Source organism: Dendrobates tinctorius, unplaced genomic scaffold (assembly GCF_039654945.1).
Source record: "Dendrobates tinctorius isolate UK_male_01 unplaced genomic scaffold, ASM3965494v1 ptg000120l, whole genome shotgun sequence".
In the NCBI taxonomy this organism is placed as follows: domain Eukaryota; kingdom Metazoa; phylum Chordata; class Amphibia; order Anura; family Dendrobatidae; genus Dendrobates; species Dendrobates tinctorius.
In genome coordinates this window covers 45,123,763-45,146,392 of record NW_027361788.1, presented here as the reverse complement: position 1 = coordinate 45,146,392, position 22,630 = coordinate 45,123,763, and the positions used below count along the sequence as shown (strand labels likewise).

Genomic DNA, 22,630 nt, shown 5'->3' with positions numbered 1-22,630 from the left:
TACCCCTTTACCCCCAAGGGTGGTTTGCACGTTCATGACCAGGCCAATTTTTCAATTCTGTGAAACAAAACACCGTGAGCACAACTAAAGGGTGGTGCTAAACTTAGGTTCCCAAACCGTGTAGTAAGTATGTAGAAACTTAGCACTCAACTTAAGTATAAACAAGGCGAACTTATTGTAGTATTCCTTCATACTACAATAAATTTGCCTTGTTTACACTTAAGTTGAGTGCTAAGTTTCTACATACTTAATTTTTACAATTCTGACCACTGTCCCTTTATGAGGTAATAACTCTGAAACGCTTCCATGGATCCCACTGATTCTGACAATGTTTTCTTGTGACATATTGTACTTCATGTTAGTGGTAAAATTTCATTCAAATAACTTGCATTTATTTGTGAAAAAAACAAATTTATTTTGCAATTTTCCAACTTTGAATTTTTATGCCCTTAAATCACAGAAATATGGCACACAAAAAACTTAATAAATAACATTTCCCACATGTTTACTTTACATCAGCACAATTTTGGAACCAACATTTTTTTTTTTGTTAGGAAGTTATAAGGGTTAAAAATTGACCAGCGATTTCTCATTTTTGCAACACCATTTTATTTTTACGGACCACATCACATTTGAAGTTACTTTGAGGGGTCTATATGATAGAAAATACCCAAAAGTGACACCATTCTAAAAACTGCACCCCTCAATGTGCTCAAAACCATATTCAAAAAGTTTATTAACCCTTCAGGTGCTTCACAGGAATTTTTGAATGTTTAAAAAAAAATGAACATCTAACTTTTTGTTCACAAAATAATTACTTCAGGTCCAATTTTTTTTATTTTACCAAGGGTAACAGGAGAAATTGGACTGCAAAAGTTATTGTGCAATTTGTCCTGAGTATGCCAATACCTGATATGTGGGGGGGAACCACTGTTTGGGCGCATGGCAGAGCTCAGAAGGAGCGCTGTTTGACTTTTTCAATGCAAAATTGGCTGGAATTCAGATCGGACGCTATGTCACATTTGGAGAGCCCCTGATGTACCTAAACAGTGGAAACCCCCCACAAGTGACCCCATTTTGGAATCTAGACCCCCGAAGGAACTTATCTAGGTATGTGGCGAGAACTTTGAACCCCCAAGGGCTTCACAGAAGTTTATAACGTACAGCTGTACAATTAAAAAATCATTTTTTCCACAAAAATGGTCTTTTCAACACCAATTTTTATTTTCCTAAGGGTAACAGGACCCTAAAAGTTATTGTGCAATTTGTCCTGAGTACGCTGATACCCCATATGTGTGCGTAAACGACTATTTGGGCGCATGGCAGAGCTCGGAAGGGAAGCAGAGTCATTTGACTTTTTTGGCTGGAATTGAGATCGGACTCCATGTCACGTTTGGAAAGCCCCTGATGTGCCAAAACAGTGGAAACCCCCAACCCAACATATGACACCATTTTCGAAACTAGACCCCCCCAAGGAACTTATCTAGATGTGTGGTGAGAACTTTAAACCCCCAAAGGCTTCACAGAAGTTTATAACGTACAGCCGTAAAATTAAAAAATCATATTTTTTCCACAAAAATGATCTTTTCACCCCCAATTTTTATGTTCCCAAGGGTAACAGGACCCTAAAAGTTATTGTGCAATTTGTCCTGAGTATGCCGATACCCCACATGTGGGGGTAAACCAATATATATGGGCGCAGAGCTCGGAAGGGAAATAGTGACGTTTTGGAATGCAGACTTTGGTCTGCGGGTGTCATGTCGCGTTTGGAGAGCCTCTGATGTGCCTAAACTGTTGAAACTCCCCACAAGTGACCCCATTTTGAAAACTAGACCCCCTAAGGAACTTATTTAAATGTGTAGTGAGAACTTTGAACCCCCAAGTACTTCACAGAAGTTTATAATGCCCGGGGTGAAAATAAAAAAAATCATTTTTTTTCCACAAAAATATTTTTGCCCCCAATTTTTTATTTTCCTAAGGGTAACAGGAGAAATTGGACCCCAAAAGTTGTTTTGCAATTTGTCCTGAGAAGACTGATACCCCATACGTGGGGGTAAAACAGTTTGGGCACATGGCAGAGCTTGGAAGAGAAGGAGCACCATTTGACTTTTTCAACGCAGAATTGGCTGGAATTGAGATCAGACGCCATGTTGCGTTTGGAGAGCACCTGATGTGCCCAAACAGTGGAAACCCCCAATTCTAACTCCAACCCTAACCCCGGCACACCCCTAACCCTAATCTCAGCCCTAACCCTAGCCCTAACCCTAATGGGAAAATGGAAATAAATACTTTAATTTTTTATTTTTCCCTAACTAAGGGGGTGACAAAGGGGGGTGTTATGATTGGGTTACCGAGGAGGAAAGCAAGACCAAGCTAAGCCACAGAAAACCAGAGAGGTTGGTAACTAAGCGGATTGCAGACCCCTGATCCTATCTACACAACTAGCAGTAGCCGTGGAGTGTGCCTACGATGATCCTAGACGCCTCGACACAGCCGGAGAACTAAATAAGCCTAAAGCAAGAAAGGGGAAATCTAAACTGCCCCAGAGCAGACCCCAAAGGAAGATAGCCCCCAAACATATATTGTCGGTGAGACAAGATGAAAACACAAACGCAGGTAGGAAAATAGACTGAGCAAACGATGGGGCCCACACTGCCTAGGCAGGACAGGAAAGACTGTCTGCAATCACGCAAAAAAAGCCTGCAAAAAAATGCCCAACACGTCTGATAGAAAAATACTGAAGTCACTAGACTTCGCCCACTATATCAGCACTCTGGTATATTCTGAAAGTAGAGCAAAAAGAGGCCAATCTAATAAGGGACATAAACAAACTGGCAGAAGCAGGAACATAAGGATGGAAATTCAGCACAGCCCCAGCCGGAGCTGGCTGAACACACAAAACTGAAATAGACAAAACCAGATCAAATGTGAACATTAGCAAAAGAACACTTAGCTGAGGATGCAGGGACTGAGCTGGAAACTAAGACCTCAGGAGGCAGGAAAAAAATCACCAGCAGCGATAGAGGGAGTCGGCTGTCTTAAATCCATTGCTCTAGATCACTGCGTTGAGAAACATGTGATGGTGTCTCCGCAGTGTTGGATGTTGATCTCCATGAGGTCACTCATCCTTATGTTCATAGCCTTTCACTAGGCATTGCTCCTACTAGCCAGTTTCCTACTCCACACTGATGAGGGGCAATACCCCGAAACAGCTGTCTGTGGATGGATACCATGTTTTGGCATAGGTGGTTTCCTTCATTGGAGACTGCCCTTCCCGTGGTTGTTCCTTCCCGGGGAAAGACCTGGCTAGTCATTGCTTGCGTGAGAAACATGTGATGGTGTCTCCGCGGCTGTTGATTTACATGCTTTTGCATATTTCCCATAAGGGATGGGGGCATTGCTCTAGATCACTGCGTTGAGAAACATGTGATGGTGTCTCCGCAGTGTTGGATGTTGATCTCCATGAGGTCACTCATCCTTATGTTCATAGCCTTTCACTAGGCATTGCTCCTACTAGCCAGTTTCCTACTCCACACTGATGAGGGGCAATACCCCGAAACAGCTGTCTGTGGATGGATACCATGTTTTGGCATAGGTGGTTTCCTTCATTGGAGACTGCCCTTCCCGTGGTTGTTCCTTCCCGGGGAAAGACCTGGCTAGTCATTGCTTGCGTTGAGAAACATGTGATGGTGTCTCCGCGGCTGTTGATTTACATGCTTTTGCATATTTCCCATAAGGGATGGGGGCATTGCTCTAGATCACTGCGTTGAGAAACATGTGATGGTGTCTCCGCAGTGTTGGATGTTGATCTCCATGAGGTCACTCATCCTTATGTTCATATATTAAATCCAGTCAGAAACTCCAGATCATCCTCCTCATTATCAGGTGGCAGGCCTCTGTTAATTAGATCAGCTCCATTACCTCCAGTAAGCACCAGAGGGAGCCCAGAAAGAGAACTCGCGACCCTTCTGTCTATATAACCAGCTCCACTACCTTCACCAGTAACCAGTGGTAGGCCAGAAAGTGAATTCACAACAGGTGGGTTTGATTTACTATTTATGGCGGGTTTTTATGTTTGGCAGCTGTCACACGCTAAATGACGCTTTTATTGTAAAAATAGTTTTTGCCTCACCACATTTTCAGAGCTATAACTTTTCCGTATTTTGACCCACCGAGTCATGTGAGGTCTTTTTTTTTGCTGGACGAGTTGATGTATTTATTGGTACCATTTTTGGGCACGTGACATTTTTTGATTGCTTTTTATTCCGATTTTTGGGACGCAGAATGAACAAAACCCAGCATTTCAAGAATTTCTTTTGGGGGGGTGCGTTTACACCGTTCCGCGTGCGGTAAAATTGATAAAGCGGTTTTATTCTTCGGGTCGGTACGGTTACAGCGATACCTCATTTATGTCTTTTTTTATGTTTTGTCGATTTTATGCAATGAAAACAATTTATATAAAAAATAATTATTTTTGCATCACTTTATTCTGCGAGCTATAACTTTATTTTTTTGCTGATGACGCTGTGTGTCAGCTCGTTTTTTGCGGGGCAAGATGACATTTTCAGCAGTGCCATGGTTATTTATATCCGTCTTTTTGATCGCGCATTATTGCACTTTTTGTTCGGCATTTTTTGCTTTTTTATTTTTTTAAGGGGTTCGCTATAGGGGTTAACTAATGGGAGTTTTATAGGGCGGGTCGTTACGGACGCGGCGATACTAAATGTGTACTTTTGTTTGTTTTTTTTTTTCCAAAATATGAATTTATTAAGGAACATATATAGATTTTTTTTTATTTTATTTGGCGATTTTTTTATAAATTAATTTTACACTTTTTTTTTTAACTTTATTACATTGTCCCCGGGGGGACATAACTGTCATATGACAGATCGCTGATCTGTCACATCACAGATCGCTGTGACAGATCAGGGATCTGTCACAGGCAGTGCAGAAGGCTTCCTCATGCCTGCGCTTTGCAGGCAGTGAGAAAGCCAGCTCCCTGCAGGCCCCCAAAGGTCCCCGCAGCCATTTTGGATCCGGGGACGGGTAGGGAAGGAGCGCAATGTGCAGCACTGCTGCGGGGTTCTCATCGCAGTGTGCCAGGGGTTAACGTGTCGGGGGCGGTCCGTGACCGCCCCTGAAACATAGTGCCGCGTGTCAGCTGTGATAATCAAGGCCCATACTGTCTTGCTACTGTAGTACAGTATAGCGTAACGTCCACCAGGGGGTGCTGGTGAGGGAAGAAGTTGCACACACACAGTGGTCAGACAAGACGAGTCAGAAACAGCCAGGAGCAGAAGTACCAGAGGTCACAGCAGTACATGTGGACAGAAACAAGCCAGTGGTCAGCAAAGGTCGGAAGCAGATAAGACAAAGACAAAACACAGAAGCAGGTCTGAATGCAAGCCAAGTCAAAACCAGGGAGTCAACAAACTTACAGGGAAACAGTGAGTCAGGACAGACAGAGGGAATAAACAGACACGGGGAAAGTCAGGGATCACAGCAGGACTAATCAGGATATACCAGAGTCAGATACACACGCCAAAGGCAGAACTATAGCTGACACCACCTGCAGGATGCAGCAGAGCTAAATAGCAAACCTGAGATCAGACTGAGGCTGGGAAAAGTTAACCCCTGAAATGACCAGACCGGGAACATGGAAAGACAGGACTCAAAACACGGTCTGGATCTTGACACATACGAGATGGTGAAAACACTGGGCAAAGTAAATTACAAGATCCACCAGCCAGTTCGAAGGAAGCTTTACCAAGTATACTACGTGACCATGGACCACTGAGGAGGTTAAGAGAAAAGAAGGTTAAGAATGCCTGGTGACTAGATGGTTCTTAGGTCTCCAGGACTTCAGCTTACACACAGAACATAGACCTGGGAAGTTGCATGGTAACGCCAATGCCCTCTCCAGAATTTCGTTTGGTATCTGAAGGTATCAAAACCCCCCCCGACTCCGGGCAGGGGGGGGGGGTATGTGACAGGGTCACTGAATGTATGCAAGGGGAGATATGTATCACAATTGTCATCTTCTGTGATGTGAAAACCCAGAAGTTTCTCTCCAGCATGTTATGTGCCGAGAAAGGATAATTGGCCATGGCAGGATTGAGTTTTTTGTGAGTAGTTGTATGAGATGGTAGGGGCAGCTACTCACCATATCTCCACACAAAGTGTGTGGTTTGACAAGTTAAATGTCCAGCTACTGAGTTTTTTTTTTCTGTCTGTGGGTCTGGAGGTGGGAAAGCTCCAGAGAAGTATTTATGTGCAACTGTGTTGGACTCTGTTGATTGTACTCTGAGTGGGCAGATTTCCACAGGCCTAAGCACTGTTCTATACGTTATCATTTTGTTTCCTGGTTATGCCAGAAAGGCCATGTTTATTTTGTTGAACCCTGCACTGGTTTATGCTAGGATTTAAATAAACCAGAAGAAACGATCCTGTGTCTACCTCTGTGTGCAGCTGAATGAGTCTACCTACCACAGACCTTTTGGGGTTTACCAAAGGCTCTATGGTCACAATGAATCAATTAGTTTTCGTAGTCTTCTCCTATTGTAGTATCCTCAAAACCATCTATGTTCATCCTCCAGAAGACACCAGGCTTTCTCCACATCTAACTTCTGTAGGAATTTTCTTTGGCATCGTCTTTTTCACATATTTCTGTTCTTCCCTGTCAAAAACAATGGAAGACAACAGATCGATGACAGTTGTGTATTCCACCCTCACTCTTCTTCTCAACCCTTTTATTTACAGTCTAAGGAACAAGCAAGTTAAGGAGTCTCTGAAGAAGACCATCGCTCCACCTGTGAGGTCCATATTTGAAGTCAAGTTGTTACGATGATTGTCACAAGTAAAACAAATTCTGGACACATAAAAATAAAGAGGGGAAACTTGCTCATTGTAAACGAAAAAAATTTATTGGAGAAAACACGAACATCCTGGAAAGGAGAAACTCAAGTTAGTTACTTATGGCAAATCAAACAAAACCTGAAGCCATAGAGTGGATCCATAACTTATGCATTCGCCGAAAGCGGACATTTTTGTTGGTAAGCTAAAAAGATAATGTTACCCATTGCATAACTGGAATAAAAAGTCTATGGTAGTTGGGAAATGTCCCAGTGACATCAGCGGTCAGTACAACAGCTGCCTCTGCGATGTGCTTATGACTAGTCCATGGTAACAATGGTTTCCCAAGCTGCTAATATATCTGTCTGGGAAGATAATACTGTACATGGGATCGGCAGTGCAAACTTTTGTTTCTTAGGTGGTGGAATTATACATCTTAAAAACAAATAAGACATTTACTCCGCTATGGACGTGCTCCAGTGTCTTATACTATGGCACCCACACAGAAGAGTGGTCCTTCAAAGACGAGTGCATGGAATGATGCAAAATACATATCTGAGCTAATACATCTAAGTTGTCAAAATGAAGGACAACTTCATCTGACATATATTAAGTATTCATGGTCTTCATTATTTGGATTATTCTGAGACTTCAAGCTACTAAGTGGCATTAAAAGGCATGTATTGCTAAGACGGTCCTCTTAAAGGGGATGCCCACCTTTAAAAAACTTAATAGTTTTATTATATGCAAACTAAATAGAATGGAACGTTTTAGGCATATTAATAATCCTGTACTGATCCTGAATAACCTCCTGTATTATACCCCAGAGCTGCACTCAATGTGTACATGCATTACTTATCCTGTACTGATCACAAGTTACATCCTGTATTATACTCCAAAGCAGCACTCAGTATTCTGCTGGGTCAGTCACTGTGTGCATACATAACTGACCCGGAGTTACATTCTGTATTATACTCCAGAGCTGCACTCACTATTCTGCTGGTGCAGTCACTGTGTACATACATTACATTACTAATCCTGTACTGATCCCGAGTTACATCCTGTATTATACTCCAGAGCTGCACTCACTATTCTGTTGGTGTAGTCACTGTGTACACACATTAAATTACTTATCCTGTACTGATCCTGAGTTACAGCCTGTATTTCACTCCAGCAGAATAGTGAGTTCAGCTCTGGTTGTCAATTTAAATAGTCAGACACCCCAACAGCTTAGTTAAGAGGAATTTGCTACATTAGAAATCAGTATAGTGCCAGGTATAAATACTAACAAGGAGATTTCAGCTCTGAAGCCTGCAACATTGTTAATGTAGCTCTGGAGTATAATACTGGATGTAACTCAGGATCAGTATAGGATAAGTAATGTAATGTAAGTACACAGTGACTGCACCAGCAGAAAATGAGTGCAGCTCTAGGGCTTAATACACTACTGATCCTGGTTTACATCCTGTATGTACACAGAGACTGCACCAGCAGAATAGTGAGTGCAGCTCTGGAGTATAATACAAGATGTAATTCAGGATCAGTGATGTAAGGTATGTACACAGTGACCGCACCAATAGTGAGTTCAGCTCTGGGATATAATACAGGATCAGTAATGTAATGTATGTGTACAGTGACTGCACCAGAAGAATAGTGAGTGGAGCTCTGGAGTATACTATAGGTTGTAATTTTATCGGGGGATCTTGTGTGTGGCCTAACTGTAGGGAGTTTGTGCAGATGGCTATTAGGCAATAACAAATAGAGGACCATTAACAAGATACTGGCGCGTGTTCACAGCTATACACCACTGTTAGGTCAACACGACATACAAATCAGACATTTCTGTACAGAATAACAAATATAAAGATATTTATCTTTTATTTAAAAAGCAGCAACTTTTTTTTGTTTATAACGAGAGCTACAGTGAGGAGAGGTCCTACTGTCAGCAAAACAAAAAAGCAGTCCGTCTCTGGAGAGGCTGAAAGGAAGACTAGTCAGACGGGTCCTGGATAAAAGATTACATGTAATGACATAAAACCAACTCTCCGAAAAACCTGAAAATTGATAAACGAAGAACTTAATATCTGCGGCCCAGCCTCAGTTACGTCCAGTGTAGAAAGAGAAAAATCAGAGTCCAAAGAGCCATTCCCCTAAAATATCATCTATTCCCTATAAATCTGAGAACGTTACAAGAAAACACAAAATCACAAAACCACTACAGGTCCAGCTTATAAGACTCCATAGGGACCCCCCCGATCCCCCACAATGACCCCCAGTAATCGTCTCGATGGAAACATCACTGAAACAAGTGGAGAGACCAATCTCATTGATGATATAACTCCCACCAGCAGTCAGGTCCTCCCCAATGCAACTTTTTGACTCCTCTCAATGTAAAAAAAATACTTAAAATGGAGAGTGCCTTAAAGAAGGACAGGTCCTGTCTTATTGGCACTAGGTGATCACCACTGGCCAAGTCTTGGCCGAATGCTTGTTTCGCCAAGTTATCCCTTCACACCTCTCCTAATATGTGCACTGTCAGTTTAGTCAAACATGCATGTGTTTTGAGTGGGAAGAACAGTGTTCGACCAGTTTCACACAGCTATGTTGCATGACTTCATTACGGACCACCTGACAGTCTCCTCACCTGAACTCTACACCCTCATCGACAGAAATGCAGCTTTTGAGTTAATAAAGTCTATACTTGGCCCATGAAACAAGGATATGTAAAACCGGCCTAATCACCTCTAGTAACCTCTTTTGACAAAGGATTGAGCATGTTAATAAAAGGGATTGGGCATGTTGAATTTAATTACAAGACAGGCAGAACAATGGTAGGTTGATTACAACACATTAAGAGGGTTGGAAGGAGAAGGTCAGACTGACCTTCGTGCTATGTATATGGCCACTTTAACCCCCCCCCCCCCGGTGATCAGCTTACAGCAGCGGGACAGCTCTGTGAAATCTTAATGAGCTCCCCGATACTATAAAGTTTCCTCATTGGAAGAAGGGAAGGGGGGGGGGGTCTTGTTAAGTTAAAGGGGTTGTATCAAGATTGCATGTCAGGATAAGTGATAATTTATTGATCATTGGGGGTCCTAATAATCACAAGAATGGGGGTCCCAGAGCAGCGTTTCAGCAAGTATACTGCCTAGACTGTTCTGCTACCTCTGTCAGACTTTGAATGCAGCAGCAGTGCACAGGCTGGATGACAAGGGGCTCAGGGTCACTGTTCTGTGATTTGTGGGGGTCCAAGAAATCTTGAGTACAGCCCGTGACCCCACATCTTACATCTAGCATCATGCCTCTAAACAAAATACATGGCTTTTATTTGGTCCCTATGACTTAAGCTGGGTGGAAGCTTTAGGCTGATGTATGCTTACATACACCTACAGCTAAAAATCGCCTACACCTCTGGGCTATCGGGAAGCCCACACTAATTACCAGAGAGCGAGATGACCCTCGCTCTCTGTTCTTTGGAGACCTACGTGTACTGTACACTGAGGTGGCAAGTTTTATTGGAAGGCGGGATGTTAAACCATCCTCCATGCTGAACCGCGGCTGCCAGATACACAGGGTTATCAATACAGGCTCCTTCCTTCCATTTCTGCTGTTCTACAGCTAGTTTCACGAGTAGTCTCTTGTCCCTGAGCGTTGGCCCACCCTTGTCCCACCGGCATCAGTGATAAATGCCTGACGGCCAGGGCACTGTGCAACATTCAGGGCACCGTTCCTCGTACACCAACACCAAACAGTTTGGAGAACGTGGCCCGCTTTTTGGAAGACCTCCACAAGGACGATAAGCTTCCAGGTCACAGATGAGCTCCACAACCTCATCCACGGTGGTGAGCCGGCTCGGATGCTTGCTGAAGAGTTCGTGGGAGGAGGGGACAGGGTAATTCCTCACTGCAATATTAAAGTGAAGTCCCGGGAGTATGTGGATGATTGTCTCTGCCATGGTGGACACCGGGGACCTCTGGATTAGATGTAGGTTGGGGCCGCTGGGAGCAAGGACTATCCAATGAGCTGGTAAGGGGATCTCATTCAGTTCGTCCATAAATTCCTGCAGGAGTGGATCCAGATCATTCCTAGTGTTGTAAGAGCCCAGGCTGTAGATCTCCATGATCTGCAGAGCAAAAGGAAGCAATGAGGGTTTAGTCAAACAGAAAAACGTCCATTAATGAAAAGCAAACGTGCTTAGATAAGGTGTTAACTGAGTGTTATCCAAGCATGCTGGGGTTCTGAGTGTTTTAGGTGTGCTCGAAAAATATGTTCAAGTCCCCGCGGCTGCATGTCTCGTGAACAGCCGTTCGACAGCCGAAACACATGCAGAGATTGCCTAACAAACAGGTTATCCCCACATATGTTGTCAAACAGCCGTGAGACATGCAGCAATAGGACTTGAACACATTTTTCGAGCACGCCGCAGACCCTCGTCTAGCACCTTAACGGAGCACGTTCGCTCATCACTAACATCCATCCTGCAAACCACCGCAGGAGATAATAATGATGTCAGATGACTGGCACTGACCCCGTGCAATATCCACAGCATCTACCATTGCCTTCAACCTAAATACTTTCCCACAGCAGCCATCCAGTTTTCATTTGTTTACGCTTTCGCTTTTTCCACCACTTCCTTCGAGAGCCATGATTTATTTATTTCTGCCATGAACCCCTGTATGAGGACTTGTTTTTATGGGGTCCATATGACTTTATAATGTTTTTTTTTTATTCCTTTTTTGGAGGGTAGGTAGGATAGAAAAAAAAAATACATCGTTTTATACTTTATTAGTTCAGACTATTACACATGCAATGATACCAAATGTGTTAATTTTTTACATCTGTTTTTTTTTTTTTTTACTTTTGGGGTACTAGGTTGTGAAAGGGAAGGATAGTTAAGTGAATTTTATTATATAAATATATTTTAACATAATATAATTTTTAATGGCTTCTACCAGTTCTCCTTGATGGACTTGGACTCCTGAGATCATTTGATCATCTCTATGGTACACTGCAATACCATAATATTGCAGTTTACTGTGTAATTACTGATCACCTATGATGCCCAGCCGCAGACACAGAGGCTTTCAACAGGACCCTGAATGCCACATTAACCCATCGGCACTCAATCACTGATGGCTGCAGCCTCCTGCCATACCGCTGGCATTGGTGATGGGAATCAACTGTGCATGTGACCACTATGGATCTTCTGCTTATAGACATGTAAAGTCTCACCACCGGAGCATTATCATCCGCCAGCATCACATCATTGTCCTCCACCATGAACTCTTCTGATTTCACCGGGCAATGGAGATCCTGTAAAACAAAGTGGGGGGGGTATAACACAGGAGGAACACAGAAAAAACTCCACATTGCAAAAATGTGAGGAATAAAAACAGAGGGCGTACCAGGGGCTGCTCGTCATCGTCGTCGTCAATGACGGAGATGATCTCTTCTTCCATCCCTTTGCCATCCATGCCACCTATGACCCAGCCACCACGTGTGCCCTGTAACAATAAATGGGGCAGTGCCAGGCTGCTGTATTGCAAGGTGGGTGCCCAGACGCTCCATGTATTTATATGTCACACAATTCTTACATCGGCAGAAGGGTATCCTCCATTTTTCAGTGCCAGTCGTATCACCGGTATCTTGGGTGGCAATAACTCCACATCTTCATCTAGACACTAAAGAAGGGGAAAATATTAAAAAAAACACAAAACAATGCATACACTTAAATGGCATGTATTCATTTCATAGATCCGCCCATTCTGTGCACGCAACTCCTACACAGAACTATGCGCCTTAACCCCTTCATCATCGCTTGATTTCTCTCTTTTACCTTTTCATTTTTTCCTCCCCTTTTACCAACATGCATAACTTTAATCTTCTTTTTGTTCTTTTCCATCCCCATTGCTGTACGTGGATTTTTTTTTTTTTTACGGAAGGAGATGAAGTTTTGAATGGCGCCATTCATAGCAATCCAGTCATTGTTTTTTTATTTTTCTAGATTTTATTTTTAAGGCATTTGTTGTGCGGTAAAATTGACCTGGTAATCCGAATCTCCAGGTCAGTGTGATTACAGAGAGGCCAAGCTGAAGGTTTTATTATATTTTAGTTATTTTACAGAATAAATACAATTCGGAAATTTGTAAAAATAAATCAATAATTCTCAGTTTGTGTCGCCATTTTCTGAGATCAGTAACTTTTTTTTTTTATTTCTCCGTCAATGTAGCGGTGTGTAGTAGTATCTACTGTCTCCCTTTTGGGGTAAATGATATTTCGATCACTTTTTATTACATTTTTAAAAAAGTGCGGCAACAGGAAAGCAACAATTGTGGTGTTTCAATTTTTCTTTTTTAAGGGAACTTGTCACCCCTCCAGGGCGTTTTTAAGTAAAAGAGCCACCTTCAGCAGCACTAAGGCTGCATTCTGTGAAGGTGGCTCTTATGTTTGTGATCCCTAGTAACGCTGAAATATAGGGATTTTTGTGTACTCACCGTAAAATCCTTTTCTCCGAGCCAATCATTGGGGAACACAGGACCATGGGGGTTATGCTGCTTGATACTAGGAGGACACTAAGTGAAACACAGAAAAGTTAACTCCTCTGCAGTATACACCCGCCCACAGGCTGAGATTGAACCAGTTCGGTAACAAAGCAGTAGGAGATCTTAAACAAATAACAATAACTATAAATTATGTCTAAACTTAAGGCGAAGCAATAAGCCAATAGGCTATAAGGGTGGGTGCTGTGTCCCCCAATGATTGGCTCGGAGAAAAGGATTTTACGGTGAGTACACAAAAATCCCTATTTCTCCTACGCCTCATTGGGGGACACAGGACCATGGGACATCCTAAAGCAGTCCCTGGGTGGGGAGCAATACAACTGCAAATACCCCATGTACCACTGGCTGATAGATGTGGTACTGTCGGTTGCAGCAAGCGCCTGCCAAGAGCTGCATCTGCTGTGACCTGAAAATGTATGCAATTGAGTTTTGAAAGGTATGCGAGCTGGACCCAGACACAGCTTTGCAGGTCTATTCTGCTGACGCCGATGTCGAATGGTCCAAGAGGCGTCTATTGACCGAGTAGAATACGCCGTAATCCCTACTGGGACAGGTGTGCCCTTGACACAGTAGGGGTCCTGAATAGCCGAGCGAATCCACTCGGCTAGTGTGGCGTTGGGAGAGGCTAGAGCCGTCCCATGCCCTTCTGAAAATCCGAACAATACATCTAGCTTGTGCAGGGAAGATGTACGCGAGATGTACTGACTAAGGGCCCTAACCACATTCAGAGTGGTAGAGGTCCTTTGATACAATGGACTGGTGCCGGAGAGAATGAAGGCAAAAAACAATGTCCTTGTGAAGATGAAAAAGGAAACAATGTTGGTAGAAAAAATGGCGACGTCCTCAAAATTGCCTTGTCTTGCTGAAAAATCAGGAACGGAGGTTGGCAGGATGGAACCACCAAGTTAGAGACTCGTCTGATTGAAGTAATTGCCACCAAGAGGAAACATGGATTTTTGTGAGTACCGTAAAATCCTTTTCTCCGAGACACTCATTGGGGGACACAGGAACTGTGGTGTATGTTACTGCCACCTGGAGGCTGACACTAAGTGAACAAAAAATAGGTTAGCTCCTCCGCCGCATACACCCTCGCCTCGATTGCAGGCGGAAACCAGTTTAGTGCAACAGCAGTAGGAGAACACAAAATAAATCAGCCTTAATGCAGAATACAATATGTCTGGAAAAGGGCCACCCTAATCTCAAAAAGGAAATATATTAAATAAACAAGAGCCAACTGGCTAATAGGGTGGGTGCTGTGTCCCCCAATGAGCGTCTCGGAAAGAAGGATTTTACGGCGAGTACTCACAAAAATCCATGTTTCTCCGTCTCATTGGGGGACACAGGTACTGTGGGACGTCCTAAAGCAGTCCCTGGGTGGTAGATTGACTCACCGATCCAAGCCACATGCACCTCCTGTCTAAAGGTGCGCCACTGCTGCTTGGAGAACTCTTCTACCCAGGCTCGCATCTGACGAAGCCTGAGTATGCACATTGTAATATTTAGAAAGTGTGTGCAGGCTGGACCAGGTTGCTGCCTTGCATACCTGCCCTGCCGAAGCCTGGTGACGAAGCGCCCAAGAGGCGCCCACTGCCCGAGTAGAGAGCGCACTGATCCCTGCTGGAATCGGCGTGCCTCTAATACGGTAAGCCTCTTGAATAGTTAGACAGATCCATCGGGCTATGGTTGACTTTGAGGTTGTGAGTCGCTTCCTGCACCGTTCGGGGAGCACAAACGGCGTGTCCGTCTGGCGAAAGGGTGCCGTCCGCGACAAGTACCTTCTGAGCGCTCTCACTAGGTCTAACGTGTGAGCGCTTTTTCCACCTGATGTACTGGCGCTGGACAAAATGAAGGCAGGACAATGTCCTCATTAATGTGAAATGAGGACACAACCTTCGGCAGAAAGGGGGGGGGGGAGCTGGCCTGACAACCACTTTTATCCTTGAAAAAAGTGAGAAACGGAGCTCGGCATGTCAGGGCCGCCAACTCCGAGACTCGCCTAATGGAAGTTATGGCTACCAATATCACCTTCCTGGAAAGGTACAACGAAATTTTTCGTAATGGCTCAAAAGGAGCCTCCTGCAGGACACACAAGACCAGGTTAAGGTCCCAGGAATCTAGAGGCGCTCTATAGGGAGGTACCAAATGTGAGACCCCCTGGATGAACGTCCTCACCTGCATATTAGTAGCGATTTTTCGCTGGAAGACGACAGACAAGGCCGATATCTGTCTCCTAAGGGAACTCGGGGCAAACCCTGCGTCTAGTCCTGACTGAAAAAAAGCCAAGATGTTGGGAACCGAAAAAAATCAGTGGAGCAAGCCCGCGATCTCGACACCAACCAAAGAAGACTTTACAAGTGTGATGGTAAATTTTTGCCGAGGTAGGCTTTCGGGCGCTAACCATCGTAGCGACCACTTCACGCCCAAACCCCGCCTGGGTCAGAATCCAAGATTCAACGGCCATGCCGTCAAACACAGGGCCCCTAAGTTCGGGTGGCAGATCGGCCCCTGAGACAATAAGTCTGGTCGTTCTGGCAGACGCCATGGAACGTCTGCGAGGAGCTGCACTAGATCCGCGTACCATGCCCGACGGGGCCAGTCTGGGGCCAGCAGAATTGCCGGAACCCCCTCTGTTTTGATTTTTCTGATGACCCTCTGAAGTAGAGGCAGCGGGGGAAACAAGTATGGAAGGCGAAACTGGTTCCATGGCAGAACCAACGCATCCACTGCAATCGCTCGCAGGTCCCGAGCGACAAACACGGGCACCTTGGCGTTCATCCGGGAGGCCATCAGATCTACATCCGGTGTTCCCCACAGTTGGCAAATCTGCTGGAAGACCTGCAGGGCCCATTCCCCGGGTACGACATCCTGCCGACTGAGGAAGTCCGCCGCCCAGTTTTCCACACCTGGTATGTGGACTGCTGAAATTACCGAGTGGTTCTACTCGGCCCAGCGAAGTACGTATTCCATCTCGCGCATGGTTGCTTTGCTGCGCATGCCCCCTTGATGATTTACATAAGCCACTGCCGTGGCGTTGTCTGATTGAATCCGGACAGGACGATCTGCTAGAAAGTGCTGGAAATGTTGCAGTGCCAACCGCACCGCTCGTATCTCCAACAAGTTGATCGGGAGGCATGCCTCCTGTTGCGACCATTGCCCCTGAGTCGTGTGATGGTGGAACACTGCTCCCCAACAGAGTAGGCTCGCATCGGTTGTGACCACCAACCACTGATCTGGGGGGGGGGGGGAAGGGTTTCCCCTGAAGGAGGGAGGAGACGAGCGTCCACCACTGCAGTGACTGTTTGACTTGAGAGGACAACCTGCACTGATGATTGAGCATGAATGGGCTTTTGTCCCAGGCTGTCAAGAGGGCGTGCTGCAGGGGACGAAGATGAAATTGGGCAAACGGGATTGCTTCCATTGCCGCCACCATCTTCCCTAGGACCCTCATCCCGAACCAAATGGTGTAAGGAACTGGTTGTTGAAGTTTCCGGACTCCCTGCCGGAGCGCTAGAGCCTTGTCCTGAGGGAGAATCACCAACCCTCGGGAGGTGTCGAAAATCATCCCCAAGAAAGAAATCCTCTGAGCTGGGACAAGGGATGACTTCTTCCCGTTGACCAACCATCCTAGGCGGGATAGGGTATCCAGCATGATGCTGACATTTTCCTTGCAAGCCCGAAATGAAAGACCTTTCACCAAGAGGTCGTCTAAGTACGGCAAGACCACTATGCGCCGAGAGTGTAGAATGGCCATGACGACCGCCATTACCTTCGTGAACACTCAGGGGGCGGTGGCCAACCCGAAAGGCAGAGCTGCAAATTGGAAATGCCGACCATCGATCACAAAACGCAGGAACCTTTGATGCGGAGGAAAAATAGGGACGTGCAGGTATGCATCCTGGACGTCGATCGAGGCCAAGTATTCTCCCTGCTCCATGGCCGATATAACTGAACGGAGGGATTCCATTCGAAAGTGTTTGATCCTGATGAACTTGTTCAGGAGCTTTAGGTCCAGTACCGGCCTTACTGTCCCGTCCTTTTTGGGGACCGCGAATAGATTGGAATAAAACCCTGAGTTCTCTCGTACGGGGACAATGACCCCGTTGCGCTGGAGTACCTCGATGGCTCCCAGCAATGCCTCTGCCCGGGACTTCGCTTTGGGAAGCCGGGAAAGAAAAAATCGTTTTGGGGGATACTCGATAAATTCTATTTTGTACCCGGAAGACACTAATTCTGCCACCCACGTGTCGCGTGCCACCGTGACCCAGACATGGCAGAACCGGAGCAGACGGCCGCCTACCCTGTCGTCTTCGGGTAACAGATGCCCCGAGTCATTTAGCTGAGGGTCTCTGGGACCCGGCTCGCCTTGACCTGGGCAGGCGGGCTCGCATCCTGCCCAGTGGGTTTGGCTCTATACGTGACCTGACGATCCTTGTCTTGGTTGTAGCGAGCTGGAGCGGAGGAACTGGCCGCTGCCATCCACCCGGGATTGCGAAATGCCCGAAAGCGTGCCTGAGGCTGACGAAACGGCAGTTTGATTTTCTGCTGCAGGAGAAAACTGCTTTTTCCCCCCGTAGCATCCGAGATGAACTTGTCTAATTTTTCCCCAAATAGGCGGTTACCCTGATAAGGCAGGGAAGTCAAAGACTTCTTGGAAATCGAATCAGCCCGCCACAACCTTAACCACAGGGCTCTCCTATTGGCGATTGCATTTGCCACCGCTAGTGCTACGCAATTAGCCGCATCTAAGGAGGCATTAAGTAGTCACCCGCCATCGCGATCTGACTTGCTATCTCTGACGCCTCCGTCGGCGGGTCCTTATCCTGCAGGACTTTATTTAATAACTCTGACCAGGACATCATGGCCTTGGCCACCCATGTTGCCACAAATGAGGGAGAGAGTGCTGATCCTGATGCTTCATATACTGAGCGGGCCAAGCTCTCTATGAAGCGATCCGTGGGATCTTTAATGGAAGAAACACTAGGCACAGATAAAGTTTGAGGCCATGCGTGATACTGGGGGATCCACGACTGGAGATTCCGCCCATTTCTTACAGAGCTCTGGTGCAAACGGATATCTTGCTTCCAGCGTCTTCTGGCCCGAAAAATGCCTGTCTGGTCGTTCCCTGTGACGCTGCACTATGTCCTCGAACTGCTAAACACTCTATGCGGTCGCTTGGCCCTCTTAAAGGACACCTTATGACCTTATGTTTTTGCATATTTCCCATAAGGGATGGGCGCATTGCTCTAGAATCACTCCGTTGAGAAACATGTGACGGTGTTTCCGCAGTGTTGGATGAGTGTTGGTTCCATGAGTTCATTCATCCTCATTTTTCACAGTTTTTTACTAGGCATTGCTCCTACTAGTCAGTTTCCTACTCCACACTGATGAGGGGCAATACCCCGAAGCAGCTGTCTGTGGATGGATACCATGTTTTGGCATAGGTGGTTTCCTTCATTGGAGACTGCCCTTCCCGTGGTTGTTCCTTCCCGGGGAAAGACCTGGCTAGTCATTGCTTGCGTTGAGAAACGTGTTTCACATAACTTTTTAGTCTACGCTCGTGGGAACACAGCCCCACAGGAAATGCATGCGGTATAAAGGAACGTATGCGGTTTTCCTTTTCCGGTCATATTGCTGCTAGGCCCAATCTGAGAGTAGAGGGAAAAGGGAGGAGGAGGACAACCCTTTGACGCACGTAGCGCGGCTCCAGGGTCGGGGGTCGCACTTACCCTGATCCTATGTCCCCCCGCGCTCCTGCTGCTGCTTCTGTGCTGCGCTCCCTTCTCCTCTGGGTAGGCCGAGACATCCTCTCCCGGTCGAGGCCTACTCCGCACTGAAGGCGGGGCCTCAATTTGTTCGGCGCCCGTCCTAGCCACGGGGACAGCGCCGGATATGACATCACACCAGGGGGCGGAACTTCCACCCGCGGCCCAGACACGCCGAAAGCCGCGGGCTAAATTTCTCACTGCCTGCCCGCCCCGCACTGGCGGCCCCACTATCCTGGCGATCCCGCCAGTACCCTTATGAGCCGCTCCCTGGGCGCTGGCGGCCCCCCGCATCAGCAGCCCACGACTGACGAACATGGAAGGTAGGGGAGCGGAAGGAGGAGGGAGGAAGGAAGGGGAAGGAGAACTGCCAGATTGCAGCCTTACCCCCATAACCGGTCTCATTTTCCTGATGGCCTGGAGCCTCCCCCAGAACGCTGCCGCAGGGCCCTCCCCAGCCCTCCATACCTGCGATCCAGCGCACCAGGTAGAGGGCATGGTAATTCTTTGGACGGTGGAGGCACCCTAACTCAGTCTGCCTTGCAGGGGCGAGGAGAGGGACCATCCGCCGCCATGCAGCACCGCCGTCTTGCGTTGGTGGAGCAGTGGGGGCCGCACAGACTAGTCTTGAGCCTCTGTGCAAGCCCATGGTTTCAATACCTAGGGGTGGAGAGGGCTAAGTCCAGCATAATGTCCCACGTCGCGGGAAAGGATATGTGGAGGGATACTCGCATGTGCTCGCCCGTTGATGGTTTGGGGAAATCGGATCCTTTCGATAGGATGCGTTGCCCCTGTCTAATCTTTGCAAAAAAGAAAAAAAAAAAAATGTGGGGAAAAGTCCGAGATATGTCCCTCGGTGCGGGAAAGGAAACGCGGAGACGATACTCAACGCGTGCTCGCCCGTTGATGGTTTGGGGAGACCGGACCCTTTCAATAGGATCCATCGCCCCTGTCTCATCTTCATAGTAAAAAAAAAAAACAGTCTGGAGAGATCCAGACGCGTGTGCCGCCATAGGACACTAAGCAAAAAACTGGTTTCCGCCCTCAATCGGGGCGAGGGTGTATGCGGCGGAGGAGCTAACCTTTTTTGTTCACTTAGTGTCAGCCTCCAGGTGGTAGTAGCATACACCACAGCACCTGTGTCCCCCAATGAGACGAAGGAGAAATTACTTTCCAAAGGAAAAAAAATTAGGGGCACAACCTGCAGTGGTTCGCAAGGAGTTCTCACAGAACTCCGAGGACCAAAACAAGGTCCCATAATTCTAACAGTACCTTATAGGGAGGTTCCACGCTGGAAACTACCTGAAAGAACGGCTTCACCTGTAACCTGGTGGTAATCTTACGTTGGAATAGAACTGACAAGGCTGTAAAATTGTCCTTTGAGCAAACTACAGTAAGTGCGAACAAACCGACTTCGATTGAAATTGCAGGAATTCCAATATGGAAGGAATGAAGAACACCAGAGGAAATCATCTATGGGCATTTGCTCCATGAAAAGAAAATTCTCTAGGTGCGACCAGGACTGTATGAGATTTGGGAACCTCTGTTCCCACATGGGGACCGTCCTGTCCCAGAAAGGAAAGGTGCAGAAGACCAACTGGGATTGTCAAGAGGTCTGTTGTTGAATCCAAAAAAGGGGCTGTGCGGCCTTTGTTGAGGAAGGCATTTACTGTTCTCTCCGGTAGCGGCAGATACACGACCCATCTAGTAAGGCAGAGAAGACAATGATCACTTGAAAGCGGAATCTGCTCGCCAATCTCGGAGCCATAGGGCTCACCCAATGGAGACTGTATGTGAAGCTACCTGTGGAGTGCAATTGACCACCTCTAAAGAGGTGTTAATTACGAAGTCCCCAGCCTGATCTGACTAGCGAGGTTGGCTGCCTCCGGGGGAAGATCTGAGCAAGCAAGGTAGTCAATTTGACGGTCAGTGGATTTCTGACTGAGGAATCGTCAGATAGGGGTATGTGAGGAGCACCGAAGGGAGCTGTAGCCAATCATTCATTAGATCTTGACCAAAGGGCCATTTAGCCTCCACAGGCCATTAACCTGCAAATCTGGCCGGTCCCTAGTCTCTGGACAAAGTCCTAGACTCAGGATGAATGGCAGCCACTTTGTGAACATGTGCCGTCTTGTTAAAGGCCACTATGTGTTCCGGGACGGAAATATTTTTCCTCGTCCACCCTCAGAGTATTGTTGACCGTCCCTATAAAAAGATGAAGTGTCTCTTGATAATTCGGGCTTGGTGGGAAATCCCAGAACCCTAGTGTTGCAAGGCTGCAGTGCTAGCCACTGAGCCACCGTGCTGCCCCCTGGGTCAAATACGTGTCAGCCTCGGAGTCAGAGTCAGGAGAGGGAGACCGAGGGATGGAACTTCCATACGCTGAAGTGTGAGCATGATCGGGGGACCCGTCATTGAGCGTCTCTTTGCCAAGTGCAATCTCTGCTGACGGACTGTCCCGACTGTTGTCATAGCCCTCTATGGGTTTCTGACCTAAAAAGAATCCCTGGAGAGGGGGTATTGCCTCGGTCATGGAATCCATAGACCTTACCAGGCACACAGACCACTTGGGAGACTAGACTCAGCGGAATCGGTGGCAGCGACGCGCACCATTTGGCAAATTCTGTGTCACAATCCATGTATAATGGAATATTGTGAGCCCGTGACAAGGGTGTAGTAAGGGTGTAGTCCTTTTTTATACCTGGAACATAGTGTACCCATAGAGACCGTAGGCAGAATATTGCTACATATTGTAGAGTAAGTGTACAGCACTGCCGAGAAGGGGTTAATGTCAACTGCTGTGCCGCAGTACAGGTTACCCAGGATCTGTTGTTGTTCCCAGGAGAGAAGTGTGCCTTCGCGATCCCTGCTCAAAACTTACTGACTCCTTCCAGTGTTACCAATTTGTTCTATCGTCAGTCATAAGGGAGCAGGCTGAGGGAAAAACATCATGGCACCCGAGAATAGAAGAGTGCTTCTCATTCAGGATGAGAAGCGCCAGCAACGTGGGCCGACACACTCGCGGTGGGCAGAGCCAAGTAACTGCGGCCTAGCGCGACTAGAATCCGGGAGATACATTTCTGACGGCCGCCGGTGATGCACGTCGGCTGAGGGGAGAACCGTGTCCGGACACCGGAACAAGCGCCGCTGGGCACCAGAACATCGCTCCCTCTGCTCCCCAGGGACCAGGACCCACTATCTCTTGCACGGACATGCCGGCACGGAGACCTGCAGTCTGCGATCAGCGCTCCCTGTCATACTCACGGAGGTGGTGTGGCAGAGCCGGAGCTGCACTGTCCTGAAAGTCCTCAATCGATCCTCCCTTTAGACAGGGAGATGGAGAGGTTGCCGACTGTACTGCATTCCACTCAGGGGGTCTGGTCCGTGAAGAAGTTGCAGCGCCATTACGTGGGGGCCTTGTTCGGCTATGTACCTGGCTCCGGGGACCTCTTGGAG

At 46.8% G+C, this 22,630-nt stretch overlaps 1 protein-coding gene across 5 annotated transcripts in view; it reads right to left on the bottom strand.

Moving 5' to 3' along the window:
- Positions 1 to 8,713: 8,713 nt before the first annotated feature.
- The window catches only part of LOC141046720 (methyl-CpG-binding domain protein 1-like), a 46,526-nt gene continuing 32,609 nt past the window's right edge, over positions 8,714 to 22,630 (bottom strand). For all 5 annotated transcript variants that reach the window (XM_073541345.1, XM_073541346.1, XM_073541344.1 and 2 more), the window contains 4 exons: positions 12,447 to 12,533; positions 12,258 to 12,356; positions 12,085 to 12,165; positions 8,714 to 10,975 (listed from right to left, as the gene is read on the bottom strand). In XM_073541345.1, the coding sequence (XP_073397446.1) occupies positions 10,529 to 10,975; positions 12,085 to 12,165; positions 12,258 to 12,356; positions 12,447 to 12,533 (714 nt within the window). In that variant the 3' untranslated portion in view covers positions 8,714 to 10,528. The remainder of the gene's footprint in view (positions 10,976 to 12,084; positions 12,166 to 12,257; positions 12,357 to 12,446; positions 12,534 to 22,630) is intronic.